This window comes from Rhamphochromis longiceps, linkage group LG10, assembly GCF_057381845.1.
Source record: "Rhamphochromis longiceps isolate RC_006_pf linkage group LG10, R_longiceps_female_GT1.1, whole genome shotgun sequence".
Lineage (NCBI taxonomy): Eukaryota > Metazoa > Chordata > Actinopteri > Cichliformes > Cichlidae > Rhamphochromis > Rhamphochromis longiceps.
In genome coordinates, this window is record NC_140566.1 from 14676751 (window position 1) to 14704002 (window position 27252).

General features: G+C 40.4%; 3 protein-coding genes across 15 annotated transcripts in view; 1 reads left to right on the plus strand and 2 right to left on the minus strand.

The window, feature by feature from the left end:
• The first annotated feature begins 650 nt into the window (after positions 1-650).
• Positions 651-8528, plus strand: stk36 (serine/threonine kinase 36 (fused homolog, Drosophila)). Of its 3 annotated transcripts, XM_085420374.1 has the most exons (20): positions 651-2373; positions 2458-2598; positions 2701-2778; positions 2863-2993; positions 3070-3319; positions 3530-3623; positions 3727-3914; positions 4011-4183; positions 4259-4364; positions 4516-4647; positions 4735-4911; positions 4996-5087; positions 5204-5267; positions 5403-5513; positions 5601-5675; positions 5769-5886; positions 5977-6103; positions 6199-6379; positions 6611-7537; positions 7829-8526. In XM_085420374.1, the coding sequence occupies exons 1-20, from the start codon at positions 2290-2292 to the stop codon at positions 7946-7948; spliced, it is 3369 nt and encodes a 1122-aa protein (XP_085276500.1). In that variant the 5' UTR covers positions 651-2289; the 3' UTR covers positions 7949-8526. The 3 variants fall into 3 exon arrangements, with proteins under 3 accessions (XP_085276500.1, XP_085276501.1, XP_085276499.1); XM_085420375.1 differs by having other exon boundaries at positions 651-2362; positions 5769-6103; positions 7829-8528; XM_085420373.1 differs by having other exon boundaries at positions 5769-6103; positions 7829-8527.
• Positions 8529-8875: 347 nt separating this feature from the next.
• Positions 8876-13975, minus strand: atf5a (activating transcription factor 5a). Of its 2 annotated transcripts, none has more exons than XM_085419574.1 (4): positions 13504-13975; positions 12249-12581; positions 10808-11996; positions 8876-10721 (listed from the first exon to the last, which is right to left on the minus strand). In XM_085419574.1, exons 2-4 carry the CDS (start codon positions 12472-12474, stop codon positions 10535-10537), a joined length of 1602 nt encoding a protein of 533 aa, XP_085275700.1. In that variant the 5' UTR covers positions 12475-12581; positions 13504-13975; the 3' UTR covers positions 8876-10534. The 2 variants fall into 2 exon arrangements, with proteins under 2 accessions (XP_085275700.1, XP_085275701.1); XM_085419575.1 differs by having other exon boundaries at positions 8877-10721; positions 12333-12581; positions 13504-13969.
• An 8899-nt stretch (positions 13976-22874) lies between these two features.
• The window catches only part of phldb1a (pleckstrin homology-like domain, family B, member 1a), a 31278-nt gene continuing 26900 nt past the window's right edge, over positions 22875-27252 (minus strand). For all 10 annotated transcript variants that reach the window (XM_085420385.1, XM_085420383.1, XM_085420377.1 and 7 more), the window contains 2 exons: positions 24434-24519; positions 22875-23830 (listed from right to left, as the gene is read on the minus strand). In XM_085420385.1, the coding sequence (XP_085276511.1) occupies positions 23690-23830; positions 24434-24519 (227 nt within the window). In that variant the 3' untranslated portion in view covers positions 22875-23689. The remainder of the gene's footprint in view (positions 23831-24433; positions 24520-27252) is intronic.

A 27252-nucleotide genomic window follows, 5' to 3' on the forward strand; every position in this document is an offset into this window, starting at 1 on the left:
GGCGAATAAGAGCTACAAGTACTGCATGTTTAACGGAACACCGGACAACGGGCAGCAGGAAAATAACAGGCATGATTAAATAAGGGGTGACACAGGCCACTATCATACTGCAGCTGAAGTTCCTCGGAGGAAGATTATAAGTTGTAAGGATTCAGCATCACTTTTTCTCCATGTTGTGATTAGGTCCGTTTCTGAGAGAATCACATACGACATCTTGTGGACAGAATAATAATAATTCTATAGCAGGGGTCCGAGGGTATTCTTTTAAGACTGCCAGAAAATGTTAGAAAGTAACTACTCTAATTATTTTTACTCAGCTACAGCCTAATTTGATTTAATTTTACTTCTATACAGGTGGATGGGGCTGTTGCTAAATGATACTTCTTTATTATTTCTTTACGGATTAAAATCTTATTTGCAAAAAGTATCAGCATTTGAATTAAAGTTGTTATGTGAGACATATTTTGTACTATTATACATTTTAAATGCATTATACATACCTTACGGAGATCTAATATTAACAGTGCAGCTAAAGTTAATGTACTTCGGTTTTGTTAGTCAAACATAGATAAAAGAAATAAAGCTGAAATTAAAACACAAATCAAATCAAATCAAATCACTTTTATTGTCACATCACATGTGCAGGTACATTGGTACAGCACATGTGAGTGAAATTCTTGTGTGCGAGCTTCACAAGCAACAGAGTTGTGCAAAATACAATAATGTAAACAAGCAAAATACAAGCTACATCTGAAACTAATAAATATATGTACAATATGTAATAGTATATGCATTTCTGGATGTGTATACTAAATATTTTTCTACGTGTGTGTGTGTGTGTGTGTGTGTGTGTACACATATTTTACAAATTAAATAGAGTAAACAATAAATAAAATGTATAAAATAAATAAAATCAAATATACAGAGTGAGACATGTGCAAAACAGTGGCATTACTGTACAGTATGGAGTGCATAATGTTAAAGTTCCAGTAGTGAAGCTGAGGTGTCTATGACGTGTTCAGCAGTCTGATGGCCTGATGGAAAAAGCTGTCTCTCAGTCTGCTGGTACGGGACCGGATGCTGCAGAACCTCCTTCCTGATGGAAGTAGTCTGAACAGTTTATGGCTGGGGTGACTGGAGTCCTTGATGATCCTCCCCGCTTTCCTCAGGCACCGCTTCCTGTAGATGTCTTGGAGGGAGGGAAGCTCACCTCCAATTATCCGTTCAGAGCACCGCACTACTCGCTGGAGAGCTTTGCAGTTGTAGGCGGTGCTGTTGCCATACCAGGTGGTGATGCATCCAGTGAGGATGCTCTCAATGGCACAGTGATAGAAGGTCCTGAGGATGCGGGGGCTCATGCCGAATCTTTTCAGTCTCCTGAGAAAGAAGAGGCGCTGCTGCGCCTTCTTCACTGTTTTGTTTGTGTGTACTGACCACGTAAGATCCTCAGCCAGATGTACACCAAGGAACCGGAAGCTGCTCACTCTCTCCACAGCAGCGCCGCTGATGGTGATGGGGGTGTGTACTTCTCTGCACCTCCGGAAGTCCACTATCAACTCCTTTTTGTTTTGTGTGTTGTCGTGTAAAAGTCTGTGGAAATCTTCATCTCATCCGTCTGTAGTAGTAAATATGATGATTGTGACTTTATGTGGTCTACTACTAGCTTTGCATCCACAGACAGACTTGGGCCACTTCCCTCAACCATAAGGATTTTTTAAAATATATTTATAATAATTTGTGGTATAAAATTTCTAATATGGCCCCAACGGGGTGAAAAATAGTAATGTTGACTCTGGGAGTTATATCATTTTATTTAACGTTTAGCTTTGTTTGCGACGTGGTTGCTATGAACGCAGCTGCCGTTGCTAGACTGAGGACCCCTGCTTTTAAGTTGTCCACACAGAAGCCGGTCTTGATTTTGGCATTCTATCGTTAAAAACAGTTGAAAACCACGTTTGATGTCAAAATAAGCGGAAAAAAGTCGCATATTTGAATACTGAGTGTATGCAAACGACTTATCACACTTTGTTATATGTTCTGCGTCACTTTTTTGAATTGGCAGCTAAACTGGCAAGCGTCTGTGCTATTCGTTGACACCCTGCACACCGAAAAAAATAACACTACTGAAGAGTAACCTCTGCTACCCGTCATAAGTTGTGAGTTTTAAAGTTAAAAAGTAAAACATTTTACATCCAAGCGTCTATTGTAACAAGAGCAATAATTTACCAATGGTCACAGTTTGAAAGTTACGGGGATTTTTGGGCTCTAACGGAACCAGCTGCCGCCGAAATGAACTCGTATCACGTTTTGTCGCTGGTGGGAGAGGGCTCATTTGGACGGGTTTACAAGGGAAGGAGAAAAGGTAGTGGCATGGTAAGCATCTACAGGAGCACAGTTTAGTTTCCTGTTTGTTTAACGACACTGCTTCACATCGTCTCTTCATCTTTGTCCCATGAGGTGGTGGCTCTTAAGTTCATGCCAAAGCTGGGTCGCTCGGAAAACCAGCTACAAAGTCTCAAAAGGGAAATTGAAATTATGAGGGACCTTCGGCATCCCAATATTGTCCAGCTCTTTGACAGTTTTGAGACTGAAACTGAGGTATTCTCCCATTTTCTCAAAACTTTCAAATAAGTTGCTGTCAACTAATTATCTTTACATAATCCCATGATCATTATAACCCCCTATATATGTTAATGACAGGTTGTGATTGTCACTGAGTACGCAGAGGGCCAGCTGTTCCAGATCCTTGAGGATGATGGAAACTTACCAGAGAGCCAGGTTTTCACTGTTTTTACACAATTGAACCAGATGTGAAGCTTTATTTAATGTTACGTTATTAAACTAGTCTTCCCTTCTTTCAAGGTCCGTGCGATTGCCTGCCAGTTGGTCTCTGCTCTGTACTATTTACATTCCCATCGCATTCTTCACCGTGACATGAAACCCCAAAACATCCTGCTAGAAAAAAGCGGTGTGGTGAAGCTCTGCGACTTTGGGTATGTTGATAGTTGCAAAGAAAAAAGTTTCAATCGTTTCTAAAAGAATAAATGACATGATGCAATCTTGCTGTAGGTTTGCCAGAGCGATGAGCGTCTCCACCTTAGTGCTTACTTCTATCAAGGGAACGCCCCTGTACATGTCCCCTGAGCTGGTGGAGGAGAAACCATATGACCACACTGCTGATCTGTGGTCTTTGGGATGCATCCTTTATGAACTCCACACGGGGGCGCCTCCGTTCTACACCAACTCCATCTTCAAGCTAGTGCAGCTCATTGTGAAAGACCAAGTGAAATGGCCAGACACCATGAGCAGCACTTGCACGGTACAGTAAAGCTACACTTTACTCACCTTGTGTTACATTTAGGTTGAAGCCAACATCTTCAATATGTTGCTAGCTTGAAAATTTTAAGCCTGTAAAAGATTATGTTGCAATTATAAGTCCCTTGAAGGGTTTATTGGAGACAAACCTTACACAAATTGTTTCCTAATGCAAAGTCTTCTATATTATTACTATCCAATGATTTCTTTGCAGAACTTCCTGAAAGGCTTGTTGACCAAAGACCCCCAGAAACGGTTGTCATGGCCAGACCTCTTGTACCATCCCTTTGTTGCTGATGGTGTTCTAGGTGATTCTTAAAACTCCTGATTTTAGTAGAAAGCTTTCAAATGTTAATGACACATTCTCATGTCTGACATTCATGATTTTATTCCCATGTGATGTGTTTGCAGTTTTGCCAGCCACAAATGTGTCCAGGCCCTTGACGGTCACACCCAGCCCTGACATGCTGGCGTTGAAACTCCAACAAGTGGCAGAGAAGACTGTACCAGCTTCTGCAGAAAGCAGATTGTTGCGAAAGGTCAGGGAACAAACAGAAAACTGTAGTAAGAGGAAACCACCAGGAAAGGACAGTGCCAAAGTAAGTAATCAGTAATTATGATTATTTTATTATTTGTAAACGTTTGTATGGTGAGATCAGCGGAGGGCCCTAAACCTGTTTTGTGTGCACTGACAGAAAAATAAGGATGAAAGGGAAAATGGTGCGATGGCAGCAGCAATGTCCCCTAGAGTGTGCAACCCCATGCCCTCTTGTGGCGATGTTTCTGTTACCTCGGGTCAGCTGGATATGATGGCTGCTAATCAAAGCCTCGGACCGAAGATTCAAGCTAGCTCAACATCAAAGCACAGGTGTTAATGAAGGTTCAAAGTAACGATGAGTTATGCTATCATAAACAAATGTGTTTATAGTTCCTTTCTCTACAGGGGTCAGATAAGCATAGACTACGAACGGGAATTTCCCTGTATAGATATCGGGCCGCGACTTGTGCGGAGATGCAGGGAGGAAAGCCACACCTCACAGCGATTGCAGGTCAGAGACAGCTGCCTTTTCCACTCATTAGAAATTTACATATTATCTGTCAGTAGAGGATCTGCTTTGATAACACGCACAAAAAAAACTTGCTTTCTTAAATTAATATATTAATATATACCTGACACTGAGTCATTTCTTGTTCTTTCAGAATGTAAACAACAAAGAATACTGGGAGAATCTGGCCCAACTGTCCGATCCAAGCAGACAAACGAGAGAGATATTAGATTACAGCATAATTATATCTCAAATTAAATCAAAGATCCAGGAATTTAAAGCTCAGGTAATGTTTCAGCATTTCATTCGGCGTGAATTTTTTCTTCTTCAAAAGAGTTTTGCATCTACTCCTTTTTTTTCTTTGTTTGGGCAGCTAAAAGGGGGCGTGGTAAAAGAAGTTCAGCAGATTCAGCAACCAATGAGGGTTCTACATAATCTGCTAGTGATGGCCGAGGTTGAGAAGTTGAACGACGTCGGCCGTGAACTTGGGCTACCCCGTGTCCTCTTTGGCCTGATCCAGGATACTGTAGAAAGCTCAGATTTCATTAAGGTTGCTACCCTGGATTGAAACAGTGTTTCACAATGAACTGATCCTGCAACAATGTTTCTCACTTCTACTTTGGTACTTTGTCAGCATCAGCAGAGTATCCCCGTCCTTCAAGAAATGATCACAGTGGTCCTGGTCTACTGGGAGAAGAACTGTGCCTGGGTGGAACAGGAACAAAGGTTTGATGAGTCTTTTTTTCCCTCGCTGAAACTGACTTTGTTCATTTGTGAAATACTCAGTGCATACACACGAGATTCCAACTACAGCAGCTCACCATCTGCTTCTCACGCTTTAGCCTGGAAGAGTTCACAGAGTCCTTCAAAACAATTCTTAGTCAACCAAATCTCAGTCGTCTGGTCGTGAGTACCCACTGACATATTTCAACAGCATCAACCATGTTCAGCATGGTTTACATATAATATCCTGTGTCTGTACCTTTTTGATATGCATTCAGCTGGTCTGTTGTGTGAAACGCTTAATTATCTGTCTTTTAGCCTCTGGCTGCTTGTGTTTTGTCTCTCTTCACACAACACAATGTTGATGTCAAAGTTGATGTGGAGCATCTAGCATCCTTGCTGAAAACTCTGGTCTTGAACCCATGTGAGGTACTGAGCTCATGTAAACCTGGCAGTAATATGAAAGCTTGAAGGGACCTGAAAATGTATGATCCATTTATTTTTCTACATTATCAGCCCCACATTTCTCCACCCTCCGGTTGGGGACTCTGTGATGGCCTGCTGTCTTTGTTCCTAGATGCACTTAATGAGGTCAGACTGCAGATGAAGTTTGGTTAAACATGTATTAGTACAGATATTAGCAACGTATCTGTACTAAATGTCTGTGCTTTCTTGTTTAAACAGCATGAGAATGGCCCTTTGCCCTCGGGTTTAAATGAAGTTTTCTTTCTGAATCTGTGGAAAAAGATCGGTGCTTCCCTAAGAAGTGCAACATCAGACTCTGACTTCTGTTCAGCAAATGGTAATTGTACTCATCCTGTGAAACCCATGATGTCTGAAAACACTTCTAATGAAAAAGCAAACCTTGCTTCTTTATGTGTGTCTGTTACAGGACTGTATTTCTTTCTCTCTGCTTTACTGTTTGCCTTCTGCAAGGATGCATATTCGTGCATTCCTGTGTTTTGTGATGTTGGATCAGAATGTGTGTACGCTCTTGGCCGCCTGCTGGGCACCGAGTGGTTAGTGTTGAGATGTCTTAATTAAACGAAATAATTTGTATTACAAGCCAGCTACAATGCCTGGAGCTAACAATAGCATCTTTTATACCCTACAGTCTTCATTTGTTTGCCAAGGGCAATCCTGGGAGGCCCAGGGTGGATCTGAGTCACAACACTTTATCCACACTGAGCTGCCACTTGTTATGTTTTCCATTCGCCCTGGACCTGCCTCCACGCACCATGTCCACAGTTCTCCAGTTGTACGACAGCTGTGGTATTGTTACAAGCCTCCTGCAGGTTAGGGCCTTATTTTGCTCCAATAAAGACCTCGCCGACAAACATAATTCTCTGATGCAACACAGGATAACTCTTGCACTAGTTTTGTGTCTGGCATGCAGTACTGTACACCTGGATGTGTCTGTACTTTTTTAAGAGCACTGTGTTGTTGTTTGTTGTTGCCTGTTTGATGTATGACGAGTTGTCTGTGTGATTTTATTTTTTATTATTATTTTTTTTGTGCTTTGGCAGGTAATTCAAACCCTTCCTCTTCATCTACTGGAGCTGCCTCTCTCCCTTCTGAGCCGCTTGCTCCTGTGTGATCCCCCCCGCTCAATTGACCACCTCACAAAAGCAACTTCTTGCTTTTTCTTGCCATCCTGGGACGATCAGCTCCCTGCCTCCAGCCGTCAGAGTCCTCCAACCAGAACTGCCTGCTCTCTGCTCCCCGAACTCCTGCAGCTGGAAATTCTGTGGGAAGCTGCTGTGGAGCTCCTCACTCTATTGTCTGGGATAGCCCGTTGTCCCTCCTGCCCACTGCAACTTTATGTAGAAACCTCAGTGCTGCAGCATGCACTGGCTCACTCGTATGAGCAGATCAGGGCTGCCACGTGTAGATTTTTAGGAAATTTGGATCCATTGAGGCCTCTCACACAACACACCCTAAAACCTGACATTTTCAAAGCCATGATAAACTGCCTTAATGATTCCTGCATGCCTGTCCGGCAGGTTGCTTGCCGGTCAGTTGGAAACTGGTTGGGCTATATTGCAGCTGGGCTGCATATGGACAGACCCAGTGAAAAGGGGATACATAGAGGGAGATGGTGCATAGAAAAGCAACAAAATAAACAGACGTACTCAGATATTGAGGCAGCAAGTGATTTGGAAACATTAAGAGAGCAGAGAATGGAGGAGGAAGAAAGAAGGTGGACACATGAAGCCAGGAGGACAGTGGCCATGCTGGTAACTCTAATCTATGATCCTGATGCCCTCACACGTCGTCACTGCTGCGCTGCCCTGGGAAACCTGCTAAATGTTGATGGAGCCATATCCTTGTTGCTGGAGGAAAATGTGCCCAGCTTACTTCTAAGAACTGCATGCACAGATTACCACAGTGCAGTGAGAGAAGCTGCCATAGGATCTTTATACCTGTACAGCCAGCAGGATGCCATGCGTCAGGTAACGAGCAAGTCACAGCATCGCACATGCTCACATTACAATAAAACAATCTCTGTTTGGAGAATTTGGTGCTTTTGAAATAGTTCATTTTTACTTTTTAATTAGAAAAGCAGAAAACAGTTCACACCTCCTGGTATTGAATTTAAAGCTGTGCTCTTACGCCCAGAGCTTGTTCTGTCCTTTAGATAAATTTTGTTCACTGTTTAATCTTTCACAAGTCAGTAACACACTTTGAAACACACATTTATTGATTTATTTAGATTATTGCTCTTCTTTTGCATTCATTCAAAGGTCCTGATGTCTCTTGATGCCAGTAAGAAGCTTGTTCAGGCTTCACAACATGCTCCTCCACAGTGTGACTATCAGCGGCTCATTGGACAGCTGACTGCACCAGAAAAGTCAGCAGCTTAAAAACCTGCTCCCTGTTTAACTTTACAGCAACATATTTGTCTGAAGCCATGTGTTAGTGAACGACCGAGTCCCCGTTTATGAATCAAAATAAAACTGTTTTACTGTTTAACGTCTCGGTTTGTGACAGCAAGCTGTTCTAATTTCACGAGAAAAAGGAAACGATGTAACTTCGTAAAAATCACGGTAGGTTTTCTTTTTCATCGATAAAATTGTCATAACAATAATTCAGTCTGTATAAAAGTGGCGAATGAGGAGTTTCATTCATTTCTGAGTTATGAGTATTTCTGCTGGCACCGCAGCGTGCTGTCGATTTTTGGAAAGCTTTTGTTTAGGTGTAGCGAACATTATTGATGGATTTTAAAAATGTTCCATATGCAGATCAACATGTGAATTTAGAGGCATTGGCATTTCAAAGCCCTTCGAGGTCTTCTAGAAGTCTGTGAATTTGGGCTAAATAAAGTAGAAAACAACGAAGCCGAATTTCCGAGGACTGGACGTCGAAAGCGTTTTTATGTGGTTTTATGTTAAATGTTGTATCGACTAAACTAGAAGAGATCGATACCCATGAAAGTTTTCAGTCCTCTCTGTATAACCGTCTGTCAGCTGTCTGCTCAGCGGGGCAGGGTGAGAAAAGAAGCGCTTGTCAGTGTCTGTCGGGCCCTGACCGGGCTTTACTTTGATTTCCCTTAAAAAAAAAATAAAAATAAAATGAAAACCCCGCGGATTTATTAAATCCAAAAACCAAGCACTTATTTTCACGCTCAGGCCGCAGATTGTACTTCGGATAACGCAGACAAAAAATAAAAATAAATCCCAGTAAAAGCACCAAAAAGAAAAAGCACAGCGGGCCAAGTTGATGATACACTTTATTTTTTTTTAAAAGCAAAAAGATTGACATCAGACGAAGTTAATTTGTATCTATGATAAAATTGCGTTAAAAACACAACGCGCTAAATGTGCTGTTAGTACACACTTTTGGTTTAACCATCGGGATTGATAGTGCACCGCAGGGGGCTAAAAAAAAAAAAAGAAGCACCAATTAAACCCCATAAATAATTACGATAGTTTCGCTGTTATATTCAAGATTGTCTTAAAATAAATATGCATAGAAAAACAACTATCCTTGGTATAAGCATGGAGCAAATGACAGTAACAATGATTATTTGCTTATATGAAAAAAAGAATTGAGACCTCTTACACCAAAGCTAAAGCTGCAAAAGCTTTAAGAAACAACAAAATTAGGATTTTTTTTCCCAATAATTTTATAGAAAGAAAAGGTTAACACACTCCACTCCCTGAACATACAAAAGTTGTTACAAATTAGTGCAGATCAGCCAGAGGCCTATAAAACTTATTGCTTTAACAAGCAGTTTAGAGAGAGAATTATTTCTGAAACCCTAAATTTTCTATTCCAGAGAGTACATTTATGCAAAGGCATGCAGAGGAAGGCTGTTAGAATGATACTAGTTACAATATTTGTACACATTTGGAAATAAAGAAAAAAACAACAGTTTTATATGAGGAAACCCTGCAAGCTTCAAGTCTGTAATCTCCTCCCATGATTATCTACTGATGTTTGTAGAACTGGCGGATTAACATGTATCCTGAGCTGCAAAACAGATTGTACATTTTGCAAAATGCGAGGGAAGAATATCTTACTGCCACCACATGATAAAATGTTACACATTTAAAAATAATATGAAAAAAAAACAGTTTTGGTCACAGAATGCATAATGCCGACATTATTTGAAGCCATTGCTAAAAGAAAGATAGCAAAGATTATATTTGTTACATTTAAAGGGATGAAAATTAAACAAATGTAAATACAGAAGACAAAGTAATGTTTCCAACAAAGCTGGCTAAAATACTCTAAACATACAAATAAAATAATTCTGTTATTGACTGAAATAAACTGGAAGCAAATTAAATGTTTTACAGAAAAACAAACAACAAAATACACAATAAAGTTTCACGACTCTTTTGTACGTTAGCCGCTCTTTCTGCAATTGTAAAAGTCAAAGGATATTCAAGGTCAGTTCTAATAATTTTAGTATTAATGCCAATTAGTTTTTGCTGTTGCATAAACGCAGTTGATTTGAAATATCTGTCCACACTGAAATATCAACACCCAATAACGTGATCCAGCGACTGAGCATGAAAATAATTAAAAAAGAAAGAAAAAAAAACCCTCAAACAAACATGAGTTTCTATTGCTGACATCAATTTTAACGTAAGGCTATTACAAATATAAAACCTGCATAATGAGTTACATTACTTCTGAAATTACCTTATTTCAATAGTAGATTCACGAAGTGCGAGAGCTATCGAAAATGATTGTCATCTTAAAGCATTGCTATGCCACAGTGCCGGCTCAAGTGATTCGAGTACGAAAGCGATGGAAGAATTGGATAGTGTTGATTTAAAATGTAAAAAAGATTTCATATTAGCAAAGCATGCTTTTAACCCCTCGCTACAGAAAAAAAAAGAAAAAAAATTAACATTTGATTCAGGACAAACTTAAAGACAGAAAGAGCTGCTGATTCTCCCTGTTACGCTCTCTCTAAGTGTACTCGCAGAAGCTTGGTGTTACGCTGTTGTGTCCTGCTTAAGCCTTTGGCTACGGGCCTTGTAAACTTCAATCAGCAGGTCTTTAACGTACTGGATTTCACGTTCTACGGACTCTGCTTTGTCCCGGAGCTCCCGGTTCCTCCCTTCAAGGCAGTGCAGTTGTTCCTCCAAAGAATCGAGCTCCGCCCTTTTTCGCTGGCGATACCTGCATCGACCAAAAACGAAGACTCTGTGAAAATGTAAACTCGTGAAACTTTGATAACATTGACATTTCATCGAGAAGAATCTCACCTGTGAGCGGCAGTTTTGTTCTGATCTCTTTTCTTTTGTTTGCGCTCCCCGCCTTCACCTGGAATGATGTCCACTTCGTATTTCATTGCACAGTGGTCTTCCTTCAGCCGACATGCTTGTCTGTGCCCCGAAGATTCCAGGTTCAAACTATCCCTAGCCATTAAAAGACACTCTGGGCCCTGATCCTCAAGGAAATTACAGTGTAGATCATGCTGAGCTATCTGTAGACTCTCTGTTTTCACCTGCTCGTTGATGTTGCCCAAGAAGCTATGGTAGGCCTCAGACTGTGATGTTGTTGGAAGATAACAACCTTCGCTGCTCTCGGCTTTCCAAGAAACGGTGGCTTTTGTCACCTCCACACTAGTTTTGATACTGTTCAGCACATCACTGTTACCAGCACCTCCACTGACTTCCCTCATGCTATACATCAACAGATCCTCTTTCTTATGGGGGACCTCCAGTGATCCACCAAAGCCAAATCCACCACCAACAATCTTCCCACCACCTATCACATCTTGAGTGAAACAGCAATTTTTCTCTTCTTTTGGTATAACAGCACATCGTCTGAGCTCAACCGCACTACCCAAGCAGTAGCTTTTCCCTACCAACTGGTCGTCCTCTACACAGCCATAATTACCTGTAAGGGTCACAGCTGAGTTACCTGAGTTACTTCCTTTGGAACTCAACAAACTGCTGTCATAGCCTTCGCTGAACCTCGAACCATCAGGAACTCTTTTCCTACCACACCCACTGGGTCGACTGCAGCTATATGGGGCGTGTCTTGGAATTTTGGAGCGCCCAATGGGCCCGCCACAGATGCTGAGCAAGTCCAGTTCTCCGGTTGCCAAGGTAACAAGAAGTGGGCTGGATTCCGATTGGTTGGATGTAGCGTATGATGCGTATGGCAGCTGAGTGAATGGCGGAGGACCCGCAGGCAGTGGACCCCTGTCGCATTTTCCCAGCCTCGGCCCTTTCTCGGGCAGTGGCTCAGACAGGAAGTAGTCCTCTAGTTGGGCGAGTTCCTCTTGCAGCAGAGAGGTCATGACCTCCAAGTCAGAGGGCACCTGGATATCATTCTGAAGGGGTGAAGGGGGAAGGGAGGCATTAGTAGAGGAGGGAGGGGAAGGAGGGTTTGGGAGGTACGAGGAGAAATCCACTTCTTCCGTCATCCAGTCAGTGTTACCATCACCTATTGAGGAGGGGGGAAAAATTGCATCGGTTACAAGATGTTTGTCGGAAGGAAATAATGCTGCTAAAAAAAATAAAATAAAAAAATAACGTTCATGCAAAAAAAAAAAAAAAATCCATCAGTGCACGAAGCAGTTTCCCAAAATAACAATCAGATTTATAATAATAATAATAAAGGCAAATCAGATTGGGGGGTTTTGCCGATAAAGTTGCAGCGTTTTAATATAACAGACGTAGCTAGTTTATTACTTACTGCTCAAGAAGGACGAATGTGCTGCAGTGCCGAGCCCACCTGAAATGAGGAAAAATATAAAAAAGCGTACACGCTGCAACTCACCAATTAAGTGCTGACTCTCCTCTGACACCTCCCCCCTGCACCCCTGTGATTGGCTGTGGTTAGCCTGTGGGTGAGAGAGAGCGAGGGGGTCTGCCGGGCAGACACGAAGAGTCTTCCAAACAGGCGCTGATGTTGCCATCATTTTGTCTGTTGGTGCTTTGATTCAGTCCAAGTCCAAGCATATGCTGAGAGCAAGCAGGGTCTGAGAGATGGGCCACAGTGAGCAGGTCTGGGTGAGCATAATGAAACCTAGAGGGTAAGCAGAAAGAAAAAAAGGGGGATCAGATATATCTGAGAAAGATACGGCGTACTCAGTCGACTAATGGGGATCATCAGATGGGATTCTGTCTGTGCTGCCCTCTGCAAGTTTCTCTGCATGGTTTTAATGAGAGGCAACAAAGAAAAAATCACTTTCTGGTCCTCACTTAATTCATTTTCACACAAATACACTTTTTCATCTTTTAAACAAAAAGGCTTTACAGTAAATACCAAATACTGAAAAGCAGAAAAGTACATTATTCCCAAAACCAAGCCTCAGATGTGACACAGTGGGTGATAGAAAAGTGGGAGCAGTGTCCTGTGGGCTTTAATCTGGCTCAAAGCAAAATTAACCTGACGTCCTCAAAACACGTGGGACCCAGTGACGCTGTCAAGGGCCCAACTGTTGACAAGAAGCACCACAAGAGCTACCTCTACTCTGTAGGTGAGCTGCCCTGCTGGTCAAAGAGGATGAATGCTGATGAGCTGCTTCCAATCGCATGTTCCTTTTAAAATTAATTACCAATTCTTTTTTTTTAATCACTTAAACAGATTGGACTCGATTACAGCAATGAGAGCTAAATTAAACATTGAAAGATTAAACGCTGGAAGTGACAGACGTGATGTATCTCCAGTTAGTGCACAGACTGAAGGCAATACATTTAGAGTAGAGGAAAAATCAATAAAAATCAAACTAAAACTGACCACAAAGCAACCACAATCAGTCAAACTCCATGAGTGATCGTAGTTTAAAAATAAAAAAGAAGAAAAAAGATGTTTGAATTTGTCAAAAAGGTTCATTTAAAGCGACGAAACCAAACAAGATGTAGCCACTTTACACCAAAATGATAACAACAACAACAGCAACAACAAAACAGCTCTATGTACAGCCAGTAGAGAGACTTTCACTTACTCCATTCTTGCAGAAAAAATTGTAGAGCACTTGGGGGTGCGTTGCTAAAGCAAAGCACGACGACTTTTCGGGTCCAACAACTTAACAAAAGATTAAAGAGCCATATTTCAGCTCGGAATATCCTAGACAAGGCAAACAGAGAGAGGTGCTGCTTTGTTGTGGTCGACCTGTAAACTGAGGAGCCGCTTAATTGTGACAAAGCATCACTTCATTCACACCTAGCAACCGACTGCGTCACCGGGGTAAACCAGGCTCCTCCGCGCGTGCAGATCCCTCCGCCCCCTCCCTCCGCGGCTCACCCAAGGACGTCCCACACTCTCGCTGCCCACACTTTTATAAAAGTATTGAGCTACTTTTTTGTTGTTGTTTCTGTAAAAGTAACACAGCTGCTCATTCAGGTGAGTAATGCTATTATTTATAGTAATAAATATATAGATAATAAATATACTAATAAAAAAGAAAATACTAAATTCAAACTGTGCAATTCAAGATACAAGTAACAACTGGTTTAAAAAGGGAATCTGAAAAGTAGCCTTTTAGCTAGACATTGTGCTAGTTTTTAAGCTCTAAAGGGTATAACCTCGTCTTTAAATTAAATAACGAAGTGAGAGGATTTGGTTTACGCGAACGCGATCTGTCGAGAAAACTACAGCTCAGACACTGTACTTTACAATAAGGCGTGCCGCTGTTTTGTTTAAAGCGCTATATGGCTCATAACACACTTTGTTGTTTAGAAGAAGTCTGTTGCATCTCCGTTGCATCAGTGGTCCACGAACAGTACCATTGGCTGCACGGGCTCAGACTGTCGTTCTGTGATTGGCTCAAAACGGCTACTTCTGAAATATGATTGGTCGGTGGTAGGCAAGGCAAAGCACCACCGTGTTGTCATCTTTCTCTCTCCCTCTGTCTGCAGTGCAGACTGTGCACATGTTTCATGTCAACAAACCGGGCGTGGAGGTCGGTGCTGCAGTTTTTGAAAGCAGAGAATATCGTTGACACTTTGTGATACAGTTTAAACAAACTCAGACACTGATACAGCATTCAGCTTGTAATGACTTAATCTGGCCGATTATGTCGCGATAACTAATGAACATGAAGCATATATCATTTATTACATAATTTAAATTAGAAAGTACTTAGAATTACATAATTGCTAGTCACCGTTGTGGATGTAATGTCTCTGTTTTATTCGTTTATTTTAATTTAGCTTGCAACTACTCTATTGTGATTATGTCTCATTTCACTTTTATTTTGTTGACTTGTTCATTTGTCTACCCAAAGCTTCCCAGGTGCAAAATTACACTAAGTCAGTGAATAATGGAAGATAAATTATTCATCCCTTGTGGTTGGCTGTCAGCCTAATACACTTTGCGAATCCTTATTTTTGTGACTAATTTGGTGAGACACAGCTGGTGGAACTAAATGAAGTTACTGGTAATGACTGTCAATTACAGTTATGTTAGGAATAAAGCTTTGTTTTCCTCCTTTCAGCAAATCCTGAAGCTGAGCAAGTGTGCTGTTCTCCTGTTGCTATAGTAATAGCGGACACTGCCCCCTATTTTAGACTTGTTGTCTGGTTGCTGTTGCCATGGGATTTGCATCTCTCTCTTTTTCCCTTTCTCTCTCTCTCTCTCTCCCCCTACTGTTTTCCTTTTACCTCACATTTGTTTTGGCACTCCTAACAACCCAGCCATTCTCCATCCTATTTGCTGAGTTGCATTTCTGTTACTCTATCATTTTACCAAAACCAACAGGTTTATTTCCAGCTTTGCTGAATTAATAAATTGATTTGGCACTATGATTTAGCCTCTAATAGATTTGTCCACAGAGAAGCATGTCTGTGCATTGAGTGAACATCTGAAAGTCGAATCGATCGCACAGAATCACATTATCCAGGATGGCTCCAGGGGAAGTTGTTTTCACACCAAGTGAAACATGTTCTTTGAAAAAGACCAGATGAAATTGAATTTGAGTGAAATGTCCCAAGTCTAATATACGCTGTCCGTCTGTGTCGATCTGATGCCTTTAAAAGGATGGCCCTGTTACAGCGGCGCTATTCAGCAAAACGCCCACCATGTGGTTGTTACCATAGGAGTGGAGCTCTGAGAGATTTGTAGAAAGGCAGCCTGATGCAATCGAGATAAATGTGGTCGTAATGGAGACCAGATTGAGATACTAGTAGCTGGTGAAGTTGGCAGGTCTCCCGGGAAAATCGCTGACTGCTCTCTCTGTCTGTATTAATTGGTCCACTGAGGGATTCCTGTTTGCGCATCATGAGAGAAATCTAAGGTGCTCCTTATGACAGCATGGCTGGATTTCCCTGCAGTCTCCACTATTAAGTACAGTTTCCTCTGTCATTATTTAGGAAGACATGTAAAATGTGTTATTTGCGCAGCAAAACACCTTCATGTCTCCCCCTCCTTCCTCTGGAAAATCTTAACAACCTCAGTATCCATTTGCAAAAACTGGAATAGATAAACTTTCCGACTTGTTAAAACAACACAGGAAAACGAGCCAAAGTAAACAACTCTGGATCAAACTAGACTTCAGATACTCTTGAAATATTTATTGTCGGTTTTTCTATAGCGGGAGTTGGAAGTCCATCACTCGATACCCAAATTCATTGTCTGAATATTGTGGATGAGCAGAGAAGTCAGAAAAGTCAATGCTGCATGCCAAGTGCATGTATGGCACGTTAGTAAGGGTTACACCATCATTTCATCATCATCTCTCTCAGAATTTATTGTCCTCAACTTTTGCCCCTCTTTGAACATACGAAGAAAACATGGAATTCAGTTACGACTTGTGAATGGAAGCCTCTCAGAGGGGATTTGTGGACGTTTCTGTGTGTGTTCAGCCTGCTGATCACTTGAATTTGTTTTTCGGTTTGCCGTGAAAACATGTAATCAAGTCTCAGGAAAGTGACAAGCATAGTATAATTTTTCATTCACGGATGTTTAAAGCAACTTCATTTGCATTCAGCTGTGACAGATAGGAACCAGTCAGTCATAGGGTTCTGTTTATTTGCTATTCCTCAAGGACTTCGTGGTATATTAGAGGTGTTTGATGTAAAGAACTCACTACAGCATCTGCTTTGTCTTCCTGTGGGATCTCACAGCTTTTAGTAGATCACTCATACCTAACTCCAACTTCTGAAAGCATGTTGAATGAAGCCGTGCGTGGCATACAGTGTAAGGTCTGTAAAAGAAAACAGTGCTACAATAACAGCAGGACAACAAAGAAAGTAAACGAATTGTTGCATATCACAGCTTTTTATTCATACTTATTGTCCGTGCATCACTTGTGTTCTCCAGAATTTCAGCTCTTTAAGCAAATGGGTCCCAAGTGGTTCCTCTGTGTCATTTACAGCACTCAGGCTGTGTGATGCTGCGCTGCAGAAACATTTAAAACCCCTGAGGCTCAGCGTCTGTCACCTATGAGTTTTACACAGCCGATAACCATCCAGGCCATATGCTTCGTGCTCATGAAAAAACTTAAACTGTTCACTCATCAGAGCTTAAGTTAACTCGTGCTGAACTTTGAATTCTAATTGTTAGTTTGGTAAGGCATGTTAACACTAGTTTACAATGTTATCTTCCATTGTTTGACTGTTTGTCATGGGGTCTCTGCTTTCTGCAAAGTCACTTTATTTAACAGTATATTTGCAAGCAAACAGTCCTTTACTTTGATGTGGAGCATAAGACAAAGTGTTAAGTGTTAAGCAACATAAAGACAAAAGAAATGCATCCACTCACTGACCACTTTATTAGATGCACTTTACTAGTTGGAACCCCCATTTTTTAAAATTCTTTGTTTCGATTCAACAAGGTGCTGCAAACATATTGACATGACAGCATCACACAGTTTAGCAGTTTTAAGGCTGCACAACCACGATGTTATTCTTCACGTCCCAAAGACGCTCTACTGAACTGAGATCTGGTGGCTGTGAAGGCCATTTGCATACAGTGAACTCATTTTCATGTCCAAGAAACCAGTTTGAGGTTATTTGACATTTTTCATGATATTTTTTCCCCATTCAAAGCATCCATCAGAAGATGCGTATGCTGTGGTCCCAAAAGAATGGCTATGGTCAGCAGCAATACTCTAGTAAGCTGTCGAGTTTAACTCATGCTTACTTGGTACTAAGTTGTCCAAAGTGTGCTTTTACCTCATTACAACACTACAGGCAGCCTAAACTGTTGAAACAGGACATAATGGATCCATGCTAACACATTGTCTACACCAAATTATGACCCTACCCTCTAAATGTGGCAGCAGAAATTACGACTCCTCAGAACAGGCAACACATTTCCAATCTGCTGTTGTCTGATTTTGTCAAAATCCAAATTGTAGCTTCAGTTTTCTGACTGACATCTTTTGCGGTCCCATTTGCTTCAAGGTTTGGCACGTTCATTCAGAGATATTCCTCTGCATATCTCAGTTGTAATAAGTGGTTATTTGAGTGATTCTTGTCTTTCTATTAGCTTGAAGCAGTCAGATTGTGCTCCTCTGCCTTCTTGCTTCAACCAGCCATTTTTACCCAGAGAACTGAGGCTCACTGCATGTTTTCTCTTTTTCAGATGATTCTCTGTAAACCCTAGAGATGGTTAGAGAGATGTTGGAAAATTCCAGTAAATCAGCAGTTTCTGAAATGCTGATACCAGCCCATCAGGCATCAATAATCATACCATGGTCAAAGTCACCTAAATCACATTTTTTCCTCATTGTGATAGTCAGCTGGAACTTCAGCAGGTCGTCTCGGTCATCTCGACATGCCTAAATGCATTGATTTGCATGTAATTGGCTGGTTAAATATGTGGGTTAACATTTAGTTGAGCAAATGAACCTTTAAAGAAAAACAAGTGACCAGCGAGTTTAATTCTGCATCTAAAAATCGGAGCAGCAGCATATTTAATTTATGTCATGTTCCAGGTATGTGCTGATATTTTCCTGTTGATGAAGAGTGATGTAATAGCTTGACTTTCTAAAAAGAATTTTTTTCATACCTGCAATAGCACTAAAGAGCCTGTTTTAAGGTAGTGAAAATACTACTAGAGGTGCAGAACATTTCAAATTAAATTGAATTATTCTTGAAACACCGCTACATTGTATCCAACTTAAACCTGTCAGCTGACCTTAATACGGGAAGTCATGTCACGCAAAGTTTAACTTATTCAGTTTTTCTTACTCACTGCTTAATGGTCATTTTCATCAGTAATATTTCTAAACATTGTTAAAAGTGGTTATGATGCTGATATTTTTTGGCATAATTTAACCGTAACTGTTACAACATGACCAGTTTTTATGGTTTCTTCATTCTGTTTCTACAGTTTCTTCAGTTTTTTCTATTTTTTTCTGCTTTTCTTCATACGATTCTTTCACATCATTATATATCACTTCCTTCTCTTTTTTTTTTTCACCTTATGCATGTCTTTATTCCTTTATTGTACTTTGTCACATTTGGCTTGTAACTCCTGATTTTTCCTCAGCATTTCATGAAGTGCACGCTTTTTATGTGTTTCCATCATCACTTCTCTTTATGCATGTCACCATTTCTCAGAACCTAAACTGTATATCGGTCCATATTTTCTCCAGGTGTTCCTTCTCCTCCTCTGTTTCAGTGTTTTTGTCTTTTGCTTTGTTATAAAATACTCACAGTTCTGTATTTTTCCTCTCGGAGTCTTGGAGAATACTCTGCATTTCTCTCTGTGTTTCTTCCTGTTGTTCCCTCTCTTTCTTTTTTCTGCATTTCAGTGTTACTTTGTAGTGCTTCATCAAACATTACTTGCAACCCTTCTTCTTTTTTTCCCCATGTCTTGGAGCTTACACTGCAGTATTCAGTGTATTTCCTCCTGTTGTTCCTTCTCTTTGTGCATTTCTGTATTCTTTGCAGTGCATTTTTTCAAGCTCCCTCTCTCACCCGCTCCCTTTTTACTGTCTGAGTGTGTCGATTCACTTTTCCCGTTGAGCTTGGCTGGCACACCTGTTTTCAATCAGGAGTTACCTGTGCATAAAAGAACCAGCTCTTCATCAACTCATCACCAGCTTGTTACAGCATGCAGTACAATAGCTAGTCTAGCTCTAGGAAGTCTTGTTGACTATTTTCTCCATCTGCTTTGGATCCCCTCTGGTATTCTCGTCTGCATTCCCTTGTTCAGGGGAACAAACAGTCTCTGTGAAAAGAAAACCTGTCTGCAAGAAAACTCACTTGTGGACACTCGCCTACCTGCCCACTCAAACCTCTTATGTAATAAAACTAGTGAGGCTGGTACCTCTCTCAATGCTTGCTTATGGGTCCAAAAACCTTACCAGTTATGACAGTTATGATAAACGGAACCAAAATCTGTGTCCGTTATGGTGGGAGACGTGTAATGTCTGTTAAATAGGGAAATTCTGATTGAAAGTTGTGGCCACTGTTTTAAAGGAGGGAATGTGGATGGGACTAGATGACCTTCAGCAAATATTTCCTTTAGGGCCTCTGTGGTGTCTCCGAAGTGCAGACACATGACTCATCAGACTAGGCAAGTTTTTTATTTTTATTTTTTTTAACTTCTGTTGTCCAATTTTGATGAGCCTGTGTGAACTAAAGCTTCACTTTCCAGTTCTTAGCTGACAGAAGTGGCACATAGCGTGGTCTTGTGCTGCTAAAACCCATCTGCCTAATTAGTGGTTATTTAAGATACCGTTGCCTAGGGCTGTTCGATATAACGATATATATCGGATGACGACATAAAGACGTCTATCGTTTCATTTTACGCTATCGTTTGTTTCGTGGTGTCGCAAAATAAACTGTTTACGGCAATATTTTTTCATCGTTTTGATGGTCACTGTAGTGGCTATATTAATTTCTTAAAGTTTTCTCTTTCTCTTATATTTTATATAACCACACTACAGACGGACAAGCGCCTGTTTTTATGCGTTGTCGTTAGCAACAAGACGGTAACACCATAGCGTGTCCGCTTGTTTATGTTCCACACAAACCTTTCACAATAAAGCTCAAGATCCTGTTGAGACTTTTCAAAATAACTTGAATCACGTGAAAGAGCAGATTATTTACGGATGAGAAGTAAAAAAAAGAGCCGCCAGGTGCTAAAAAATAAACCTTAGACTTAAACGTTAGAACAGGCTTTTCCCCGCAGCACGCCGTGTAATAAATACTCACTCAATACTCAAAATGTGTAGTTTCATGCATCTGTTAAAACACTCGACTCCAGCTACATGACGCGCACCTGGAAACACTTCACGCAAGTCGAGCTGCCCGAGATTCACAGAATTTACAGAAAATGTTACATTTGTGTGATTTATATCGTTATCGGGACGATGGAATTCTTATATCGGGATATGAGATTTTGGTCATATCGCACAGCCCTACCGTTGCCTTCCTTTCAGATTGAAGCAACCTGGCTATTTTCCTCTGACATCACCTTTCTTCCTCATTCTGATGCTCACTTTAAACTTAAAGCTCTCATGACCATGTCTAAAAGTTTTAATGGATTTAGATGTTGCCATGTGATTGGTTCATCAGATATGTGGGTTAGCAAGCAATTGAAAAGGGTTACCTATGGGTGAATATACAGTTCCTTTTATATCTCAGATTATCAAAAAATCAATGCACATGTAAAGTGTGATTTTATTTAGTTATCAGAACACAAAGAATTATTACCCCACAGTGGGGGTGCCGTTGTGATGTGTCTCTGTTTTTGTTGTCCTCATTAGGTCAACATTGGCGCGTTTCCCCTCTGGATATTTTTTACACATTGTGCTGTGCGTACTGTGAAATCTGGAGAGAGAGAAAAAAACAACAACAATGTAATCGAATGCTTTGTATCTATTGTGTAGCCTGTTTTTGAATTAATAACTGTCGGTTTACATCCCCTTCAAAGAAAGCGAAGATGATTTGTTCAAAGCAGTAAACACTGTGAGTGCAACTTTCGCCAGTGTATCAGATGCATTTAGTGAAGGATGCTTTCATGTGTGATGTCTGAGCCTGCGTGTGTGCAGAGGGGGGAGTGTGTTAGGGGTTGGGCAGGAGATTTTTCGCTTTAATCTCCTAAATTAATCCGAACTCACATGTGGATATGAAAACTTATAAATTACAAATGCCTGCGCTGAAGTGTTGTGAAGGATGTGAGAGCGGAGATCTTTGACAGGAGATGCTAAAAAACCTTCCCCCTGAGCTGACAGATGTTTTCATTTCGTCAGATATTTTCGGTTGTCTTGAGACGAGGCTAATATCTCCTATTAATATTGACAAAATCGTGTAAGACCTTTGCTAATTCACAGCGTCGACGCTCTCATTTGTGTGATAAAGGCCTTGGGAAAAAGACCACTGTGAGCGGGAGAGTGTGGGGAAATCACCCCCTGTTTCATTAATATTTCACCAACAATAAGGCTGGGTGTCACTCTTGCTCGTCACCACGGTAATGAGCGAGCGCTGCCCTCTTAAAGATCTGTTTATTATTCAGCTGGGCACAGCAAAGACTCAGAAGTACTGAATGGCACGATGTGTGAAAATCTCTCCCAAGGTCAGCCAAATGCAAATGGTGTGAATGATATTAGTGAAGCGGCAGAAGTTATTAGTAGGAATCATTGGCTGCATTAAACTGAGGGTGCTCATTTCAGTCGACATCGCTGCACACAACATGTTTTTCACTTTAGACCAAGAAATTAAGAATTAACATTTCAAGTGCTGAATCGAATCAGTACCTGTCAGCAGCAAGGTGTGCTTCCCTGATTACCTGCACATTTGCTGAATATCCCCCTGGTCCCTGGAGTCAATTAATCATACCGCCCTGTCACAGGTTAATAGTAATCTGCACTTGCACCTTTAGAAAATTTGAACACGAGAAGATCCGCTGTGTAGATGTGAGGAATTTTTACTCTTAAGCGCCCACTTTGTGGGAACTTCATGAACATGGTTTTACAGTACGTGATTTGAAATTTCTTAATATTGAATCATGCATGTAAAGTCGCATGTAATTTCCCTTCATGTTTTTTTTTCCTTTTTTCATTTCCATGTCTCCCACCTAGTGCAAAGTGAGCGATATAATTAATTACGCTGCCCCAAAAATACAAACACAAAAAATACGGCTTCAGTGTTTCTTTTGTACTTGATCAGAGTTAACGAGCCAATTTAACTCATTAAACCACCTGATTGTTCTCATGTAAATAGACCCGTTGTAACGTTTTAAAAATGAACACCTTTGTGAATGTAAGCAACAAATTGGGGCGTGCGGGTTTTATTTATAGAAAGCTGGTAATTAACTTGTGTGGGAGACACGCTAATTAAGGAAGAAGTGCTAACTGAATGCATCCAGTTTAGGCAATTTGTCAGCAGCGTAGTGCTTTATGAGGCAAAAAGCAACAAAAGATACATCATATAGTTTTGTTTATTACACGTAGTTTTACAATCCTGTTATATAATTTATGATTCTTATTAAAATCATATTATTAGAATTTAACTTGACATAGTACAGACATATTAAAGCTGTGTTATTAGCCTAAATGAGAAGCTCCTGGAACAATACATAAAGTGGTATTAACACTTGTGTAACAAAAAAAGAACAAATCTTGCACAGCATTACAAGTATTTGGCACCAAATAATATGCGTCTCAATAATATATTTCAGAGTAGCTGCTTGTAAGTTGTTTTTACTGTATAGTTGTTGTTTTGTAATACTGAGAGGCTATTTTGTAATATGAGAAAAGTTAACAAAGGGAAAAAGTACAAATGTATCAAAAAGGTTAGAGTGATAAAACTGCATGCATAGATCGGCTTCAAAGGTGTAAACAGGTTGAGCTTATATAAAGTAAGAATAAAGTATCGTATTGTAAATATTAACAGTACATTTGGTACTCGAATGTGATTGATGTTGCTGAGAAGTCCCTCGTGAATCTACTGGCAGGCTACTCAAAGTGTTTTTTTTTCTTCTACTCACACAGCTAGGTGAAAGATAAATACAACTCTCATAATCACTGAAATGCACCCTTGTCATGAGTGAGCCCTCATCTGCTCAAAGGCATCTGGCCCAAGGTTATTCATCCCTTTAAAAGTCCATCCGTTACACGCTGTCAAGCTGTTTGATTCCAGTCCCGGCTGCGGCAGGGAGCAGCTCAGGTTGGCTCGCAGGTGTCTGGGTGCTCGCTTGGTTTCCGACATCAACCAGATCGCTCACCCAGTGGTCCCTCAGCTCATGAACTGCGTATAGCCCTCTGCACCCGTTACTATGACATCCATCCAGATCCTCATGGCCTCAGGGGACGGGGCCACCATATAGTAAAGCCGGTCATGAGTTTTCACGCAGAAGGTCAAAGATGGAGTGGGGCTCTGTGAAATCAAAGAGGAGGGGGATTTTATCGAGCAAAAACTGAAAGCTGCACCTGTTGCTTTTTCCAGACGTTTTTCAGAACAACAAAAAATATAAAAATGAGTTAAAACAGTTAAAACAAACTCTGGCTGTAGTCTGTTTCAAACAAAAAGTAAACTAAAAGAAAAATGACTTGAGCATGGTGAACCTTTTGTGGGAGAAGTTGAAATAATGACAGAATGACAAAAATATTCCAGTCTTATCTGAACCTTTAGATCCCCTGAAATTTTTAAAAGGCAGATATTTGTTAAATCTGCCTTTTGAAAAGTAAGTTACACAGAAATGTTGCTTTATACTAAAGTTGCAGTCTCTTTTTTAAAGGCAGTATTGCTTGTTAAAATAATGTAACATAATGTAAAGTAATGTATCTAATTTAAAATCTGTACTTAAAAAAGATGGCTGCGATTTTAAAAAACACGCCGTATAAAGCGTTGTTCTGGAGTTTAACGCATCACACACAAATCCACCTTTCATGAATTTATACTTGATTATCATGCATGCAAAATATTATAGAGTAATCAATGAAATTCTGAATTGTAAGTAATGGACAAAGGAGTGTTTACCTTAGTGGCGCTGCGTAGGTGATCGTAATAAACCTCTTCAATCGCCTGAAAGTAAATGAGCCCTTTCAGCTTGGTCTCATGCTTGTCTGAGAGAGAGAAAAGGAAAATAAATATATTAAAAGACATTACATTACATCTTGTACTGATGCAAGACCTCTGCCAGCCCAAGCGCCTTACGGCAGAATCAGCCAAGGATACATCGGTGATAATATGAATGGACCGATTGCGTTTATTCTCACCTGAAGACGAGGGCAGACATTCAGTGACAAAATACATTTCACATTTTAATATGTGGTCTATTTTTCATGTTTTAGCCATTCAATCCTAATATAGGAAAGACTAAATATAAATAAAATAAATAACTGGGGTGAGTGTGAGTCCCAGCAGAAACGCGGATGGCTGAAGGATCAAGGAGCATAAAAGCTAAATGATATAGCAACTCATTCAAGCTAAGACTGAACTGTAAAAAAAAAAAAAAAAACTACACTAGTGTGGCTTTAAGACTGTCTTCACTCTAAAACGCAGAAATTAATCTGTTGGTAATTTATATTTAAGTTTAACATAGTTTCAGAATGGAGCCCGAAACTGAGAGTTTGTAGCTGTTGCTGATTTTATAAAATTACATAAAACCATAATACACCATAAATACAAAGGTATGGGAAATTCACAGTGTAGATGTACATGTTGATTCCTTGAGTCCTTGGGTTTTATGTTCATGTTTCTCCTTTTTGTTATTATGACGTTTTTGGTACATTTTTCCATCTCACTTGACTTAATAGAACTTAATTCAAAGGCTCAAAGCAATTTATTAGTAAAAGCCAGATATTTTTTAAAGTGTGGGGTTTGTTTGTTGCATTGGATCACCTTACACAGAAATGCCCTTTTCTCTTATCTTAGTCCTATAACTTAAATCTAGATGGAGAAATCAGGCAAAAATGAGGAAAAAGGTGTTTAATGTTTTTTTCCCAGCAACACATAATCCATGAATAGGTATGAGCAGCGCCGTATCAGAGTAAAAGTTAATTAAAAGTGGGAGTCTATTTCAAGCTATGCCTGAAGTCTTTACCATCCTATTAATTTGACTTGTTTTCTTCAGTTGTACTTTCTGGATTGTCTCTGTGTTTTCCTTTTTTTTCCCCCTCCTGGCGAGGTTAAGAATTTTTATAAATCTTAAAAGGAAAGTCTCTTTTGAATACTACATTTGATCCTTCTGTTCAACATTTCCCTTGAAGCAGGTCAGACCTTCTGTCCAGTCCTTTGGATTTGTGTTCTGTACCCACAGGATGGCTTTAAGCGTTTTAAAATCACTAAGTGAAACCTGCATATGAAGCTCATCAGATACAGTTGATGGTTTTTTCTAGTTTGGGGCTAAACTATTCGCCGTTGAGTGTGAAGGAGTTCTTCAAATAAAATCTGCTAAAAGAGTTTCTGGATTCCAGTCTTGTTCAAATAAACAGTGGTCTATTTCATTCAGTCTCTTTCATGCAAACTGGAGTGCCCAACTGAGAACCAAACATCCACCAACAATTAAAAGCGGTCTTTTGAAATGCGTCCGGCACTTCTTCTTGCTTTTCCTTTTCCATAAAGTCAAATCTGCTTAGTAATGAGATAAATGTTTTTGAAATGTGAGTTTCGTTTTATTAGTCACGAACAAGCCAGGAGCTAGCCTCCTCCCCAAGAAAAACACATCCAGAGAAAGTATTGCATCTTATTTCATCACCGTCATCACCATCATCTTCGTCAGGAGTGAGGGGGTGAAAAGGCTAGGCAAGTGAGTGGGGAGAGCGAGAGGAGCAAAGAGAACGGGGTAATGAAAACACACTCGGGTTCTATTTTGAACTTGACTGTAAAATAATGGCTCAAAAACGCTTGTGAATTATTCAGAAAACGAACTGTTCTCAATTCGAATTCAGAGGGCAGTGTGATAGACGCCAATTACAAACTGGCTTCAGTTTCAACGCACAGGAACGAGGCGAAGAACTCCACAAAGGAGCGGCTTTAATTAGCAGTCGCTTGCAGGTGAATCAACACAGAAGTGTTTGGGACACTTTTACACTCATGTGTGCTTCTCAGAGGAGCCTCTGCACTGCTGTGGGGTGAATTGGATAAATCAGGTCAGGGTCTGGTGTACAGTAAGGAACCTTTCTACCAAATAAGGAACAGAGGGGTAGTTTGATCACTTCATGCTGAAAGTTTTTTCCGTGAATGAGGCTAGAGGCTAACTTGACACAATGTGATCCTTCTGCAGAGACATAGAGTCATCCTGTTAGTCCTTCATGCTGTGAAGTTTTGTTGGTGATGAAAGCACTGAGTAGTGTTTAACGGAGCTCAGCAGGAGCAAGAAGAAAGGGTGGATGAAAGTTTTTCACTTTAGTTGCTCTTGAAGTGCCATGTGAAGATACTGAAGTGGACTTTGAAAGACAAAGTGTAATTTGATTGGACAGATCCTACAAGCACGCTGTGTCTGCAATTTTAAAAGAAACTGAAAAACTGGAGTCAACAAAAATGTTTTATAAAAAACAAAGTGATGAATAATGGTGCTGTGATCCACTCAGGAGTGACTCCATGCCGTTTTCAAACCTCTAAAACATCTTTTAAAACATCCTGCCAGTTGTAAAAAGAAGCTTAAAAAAGTCATGATTAAACATGTTAATTGTAACAGTGCGTATCAGTGAGGACTGCCTCACGTGTCTCTGTTTCTGTTTTCCATCTTATATGGACAGCAAGACAACTGGAAGACAGTATGAGTGAACAAGAAATCTACCATTGCATGACCAGAAATCATCTTTAAGGGCAGGGATTTAATCAGAAAGTATAAA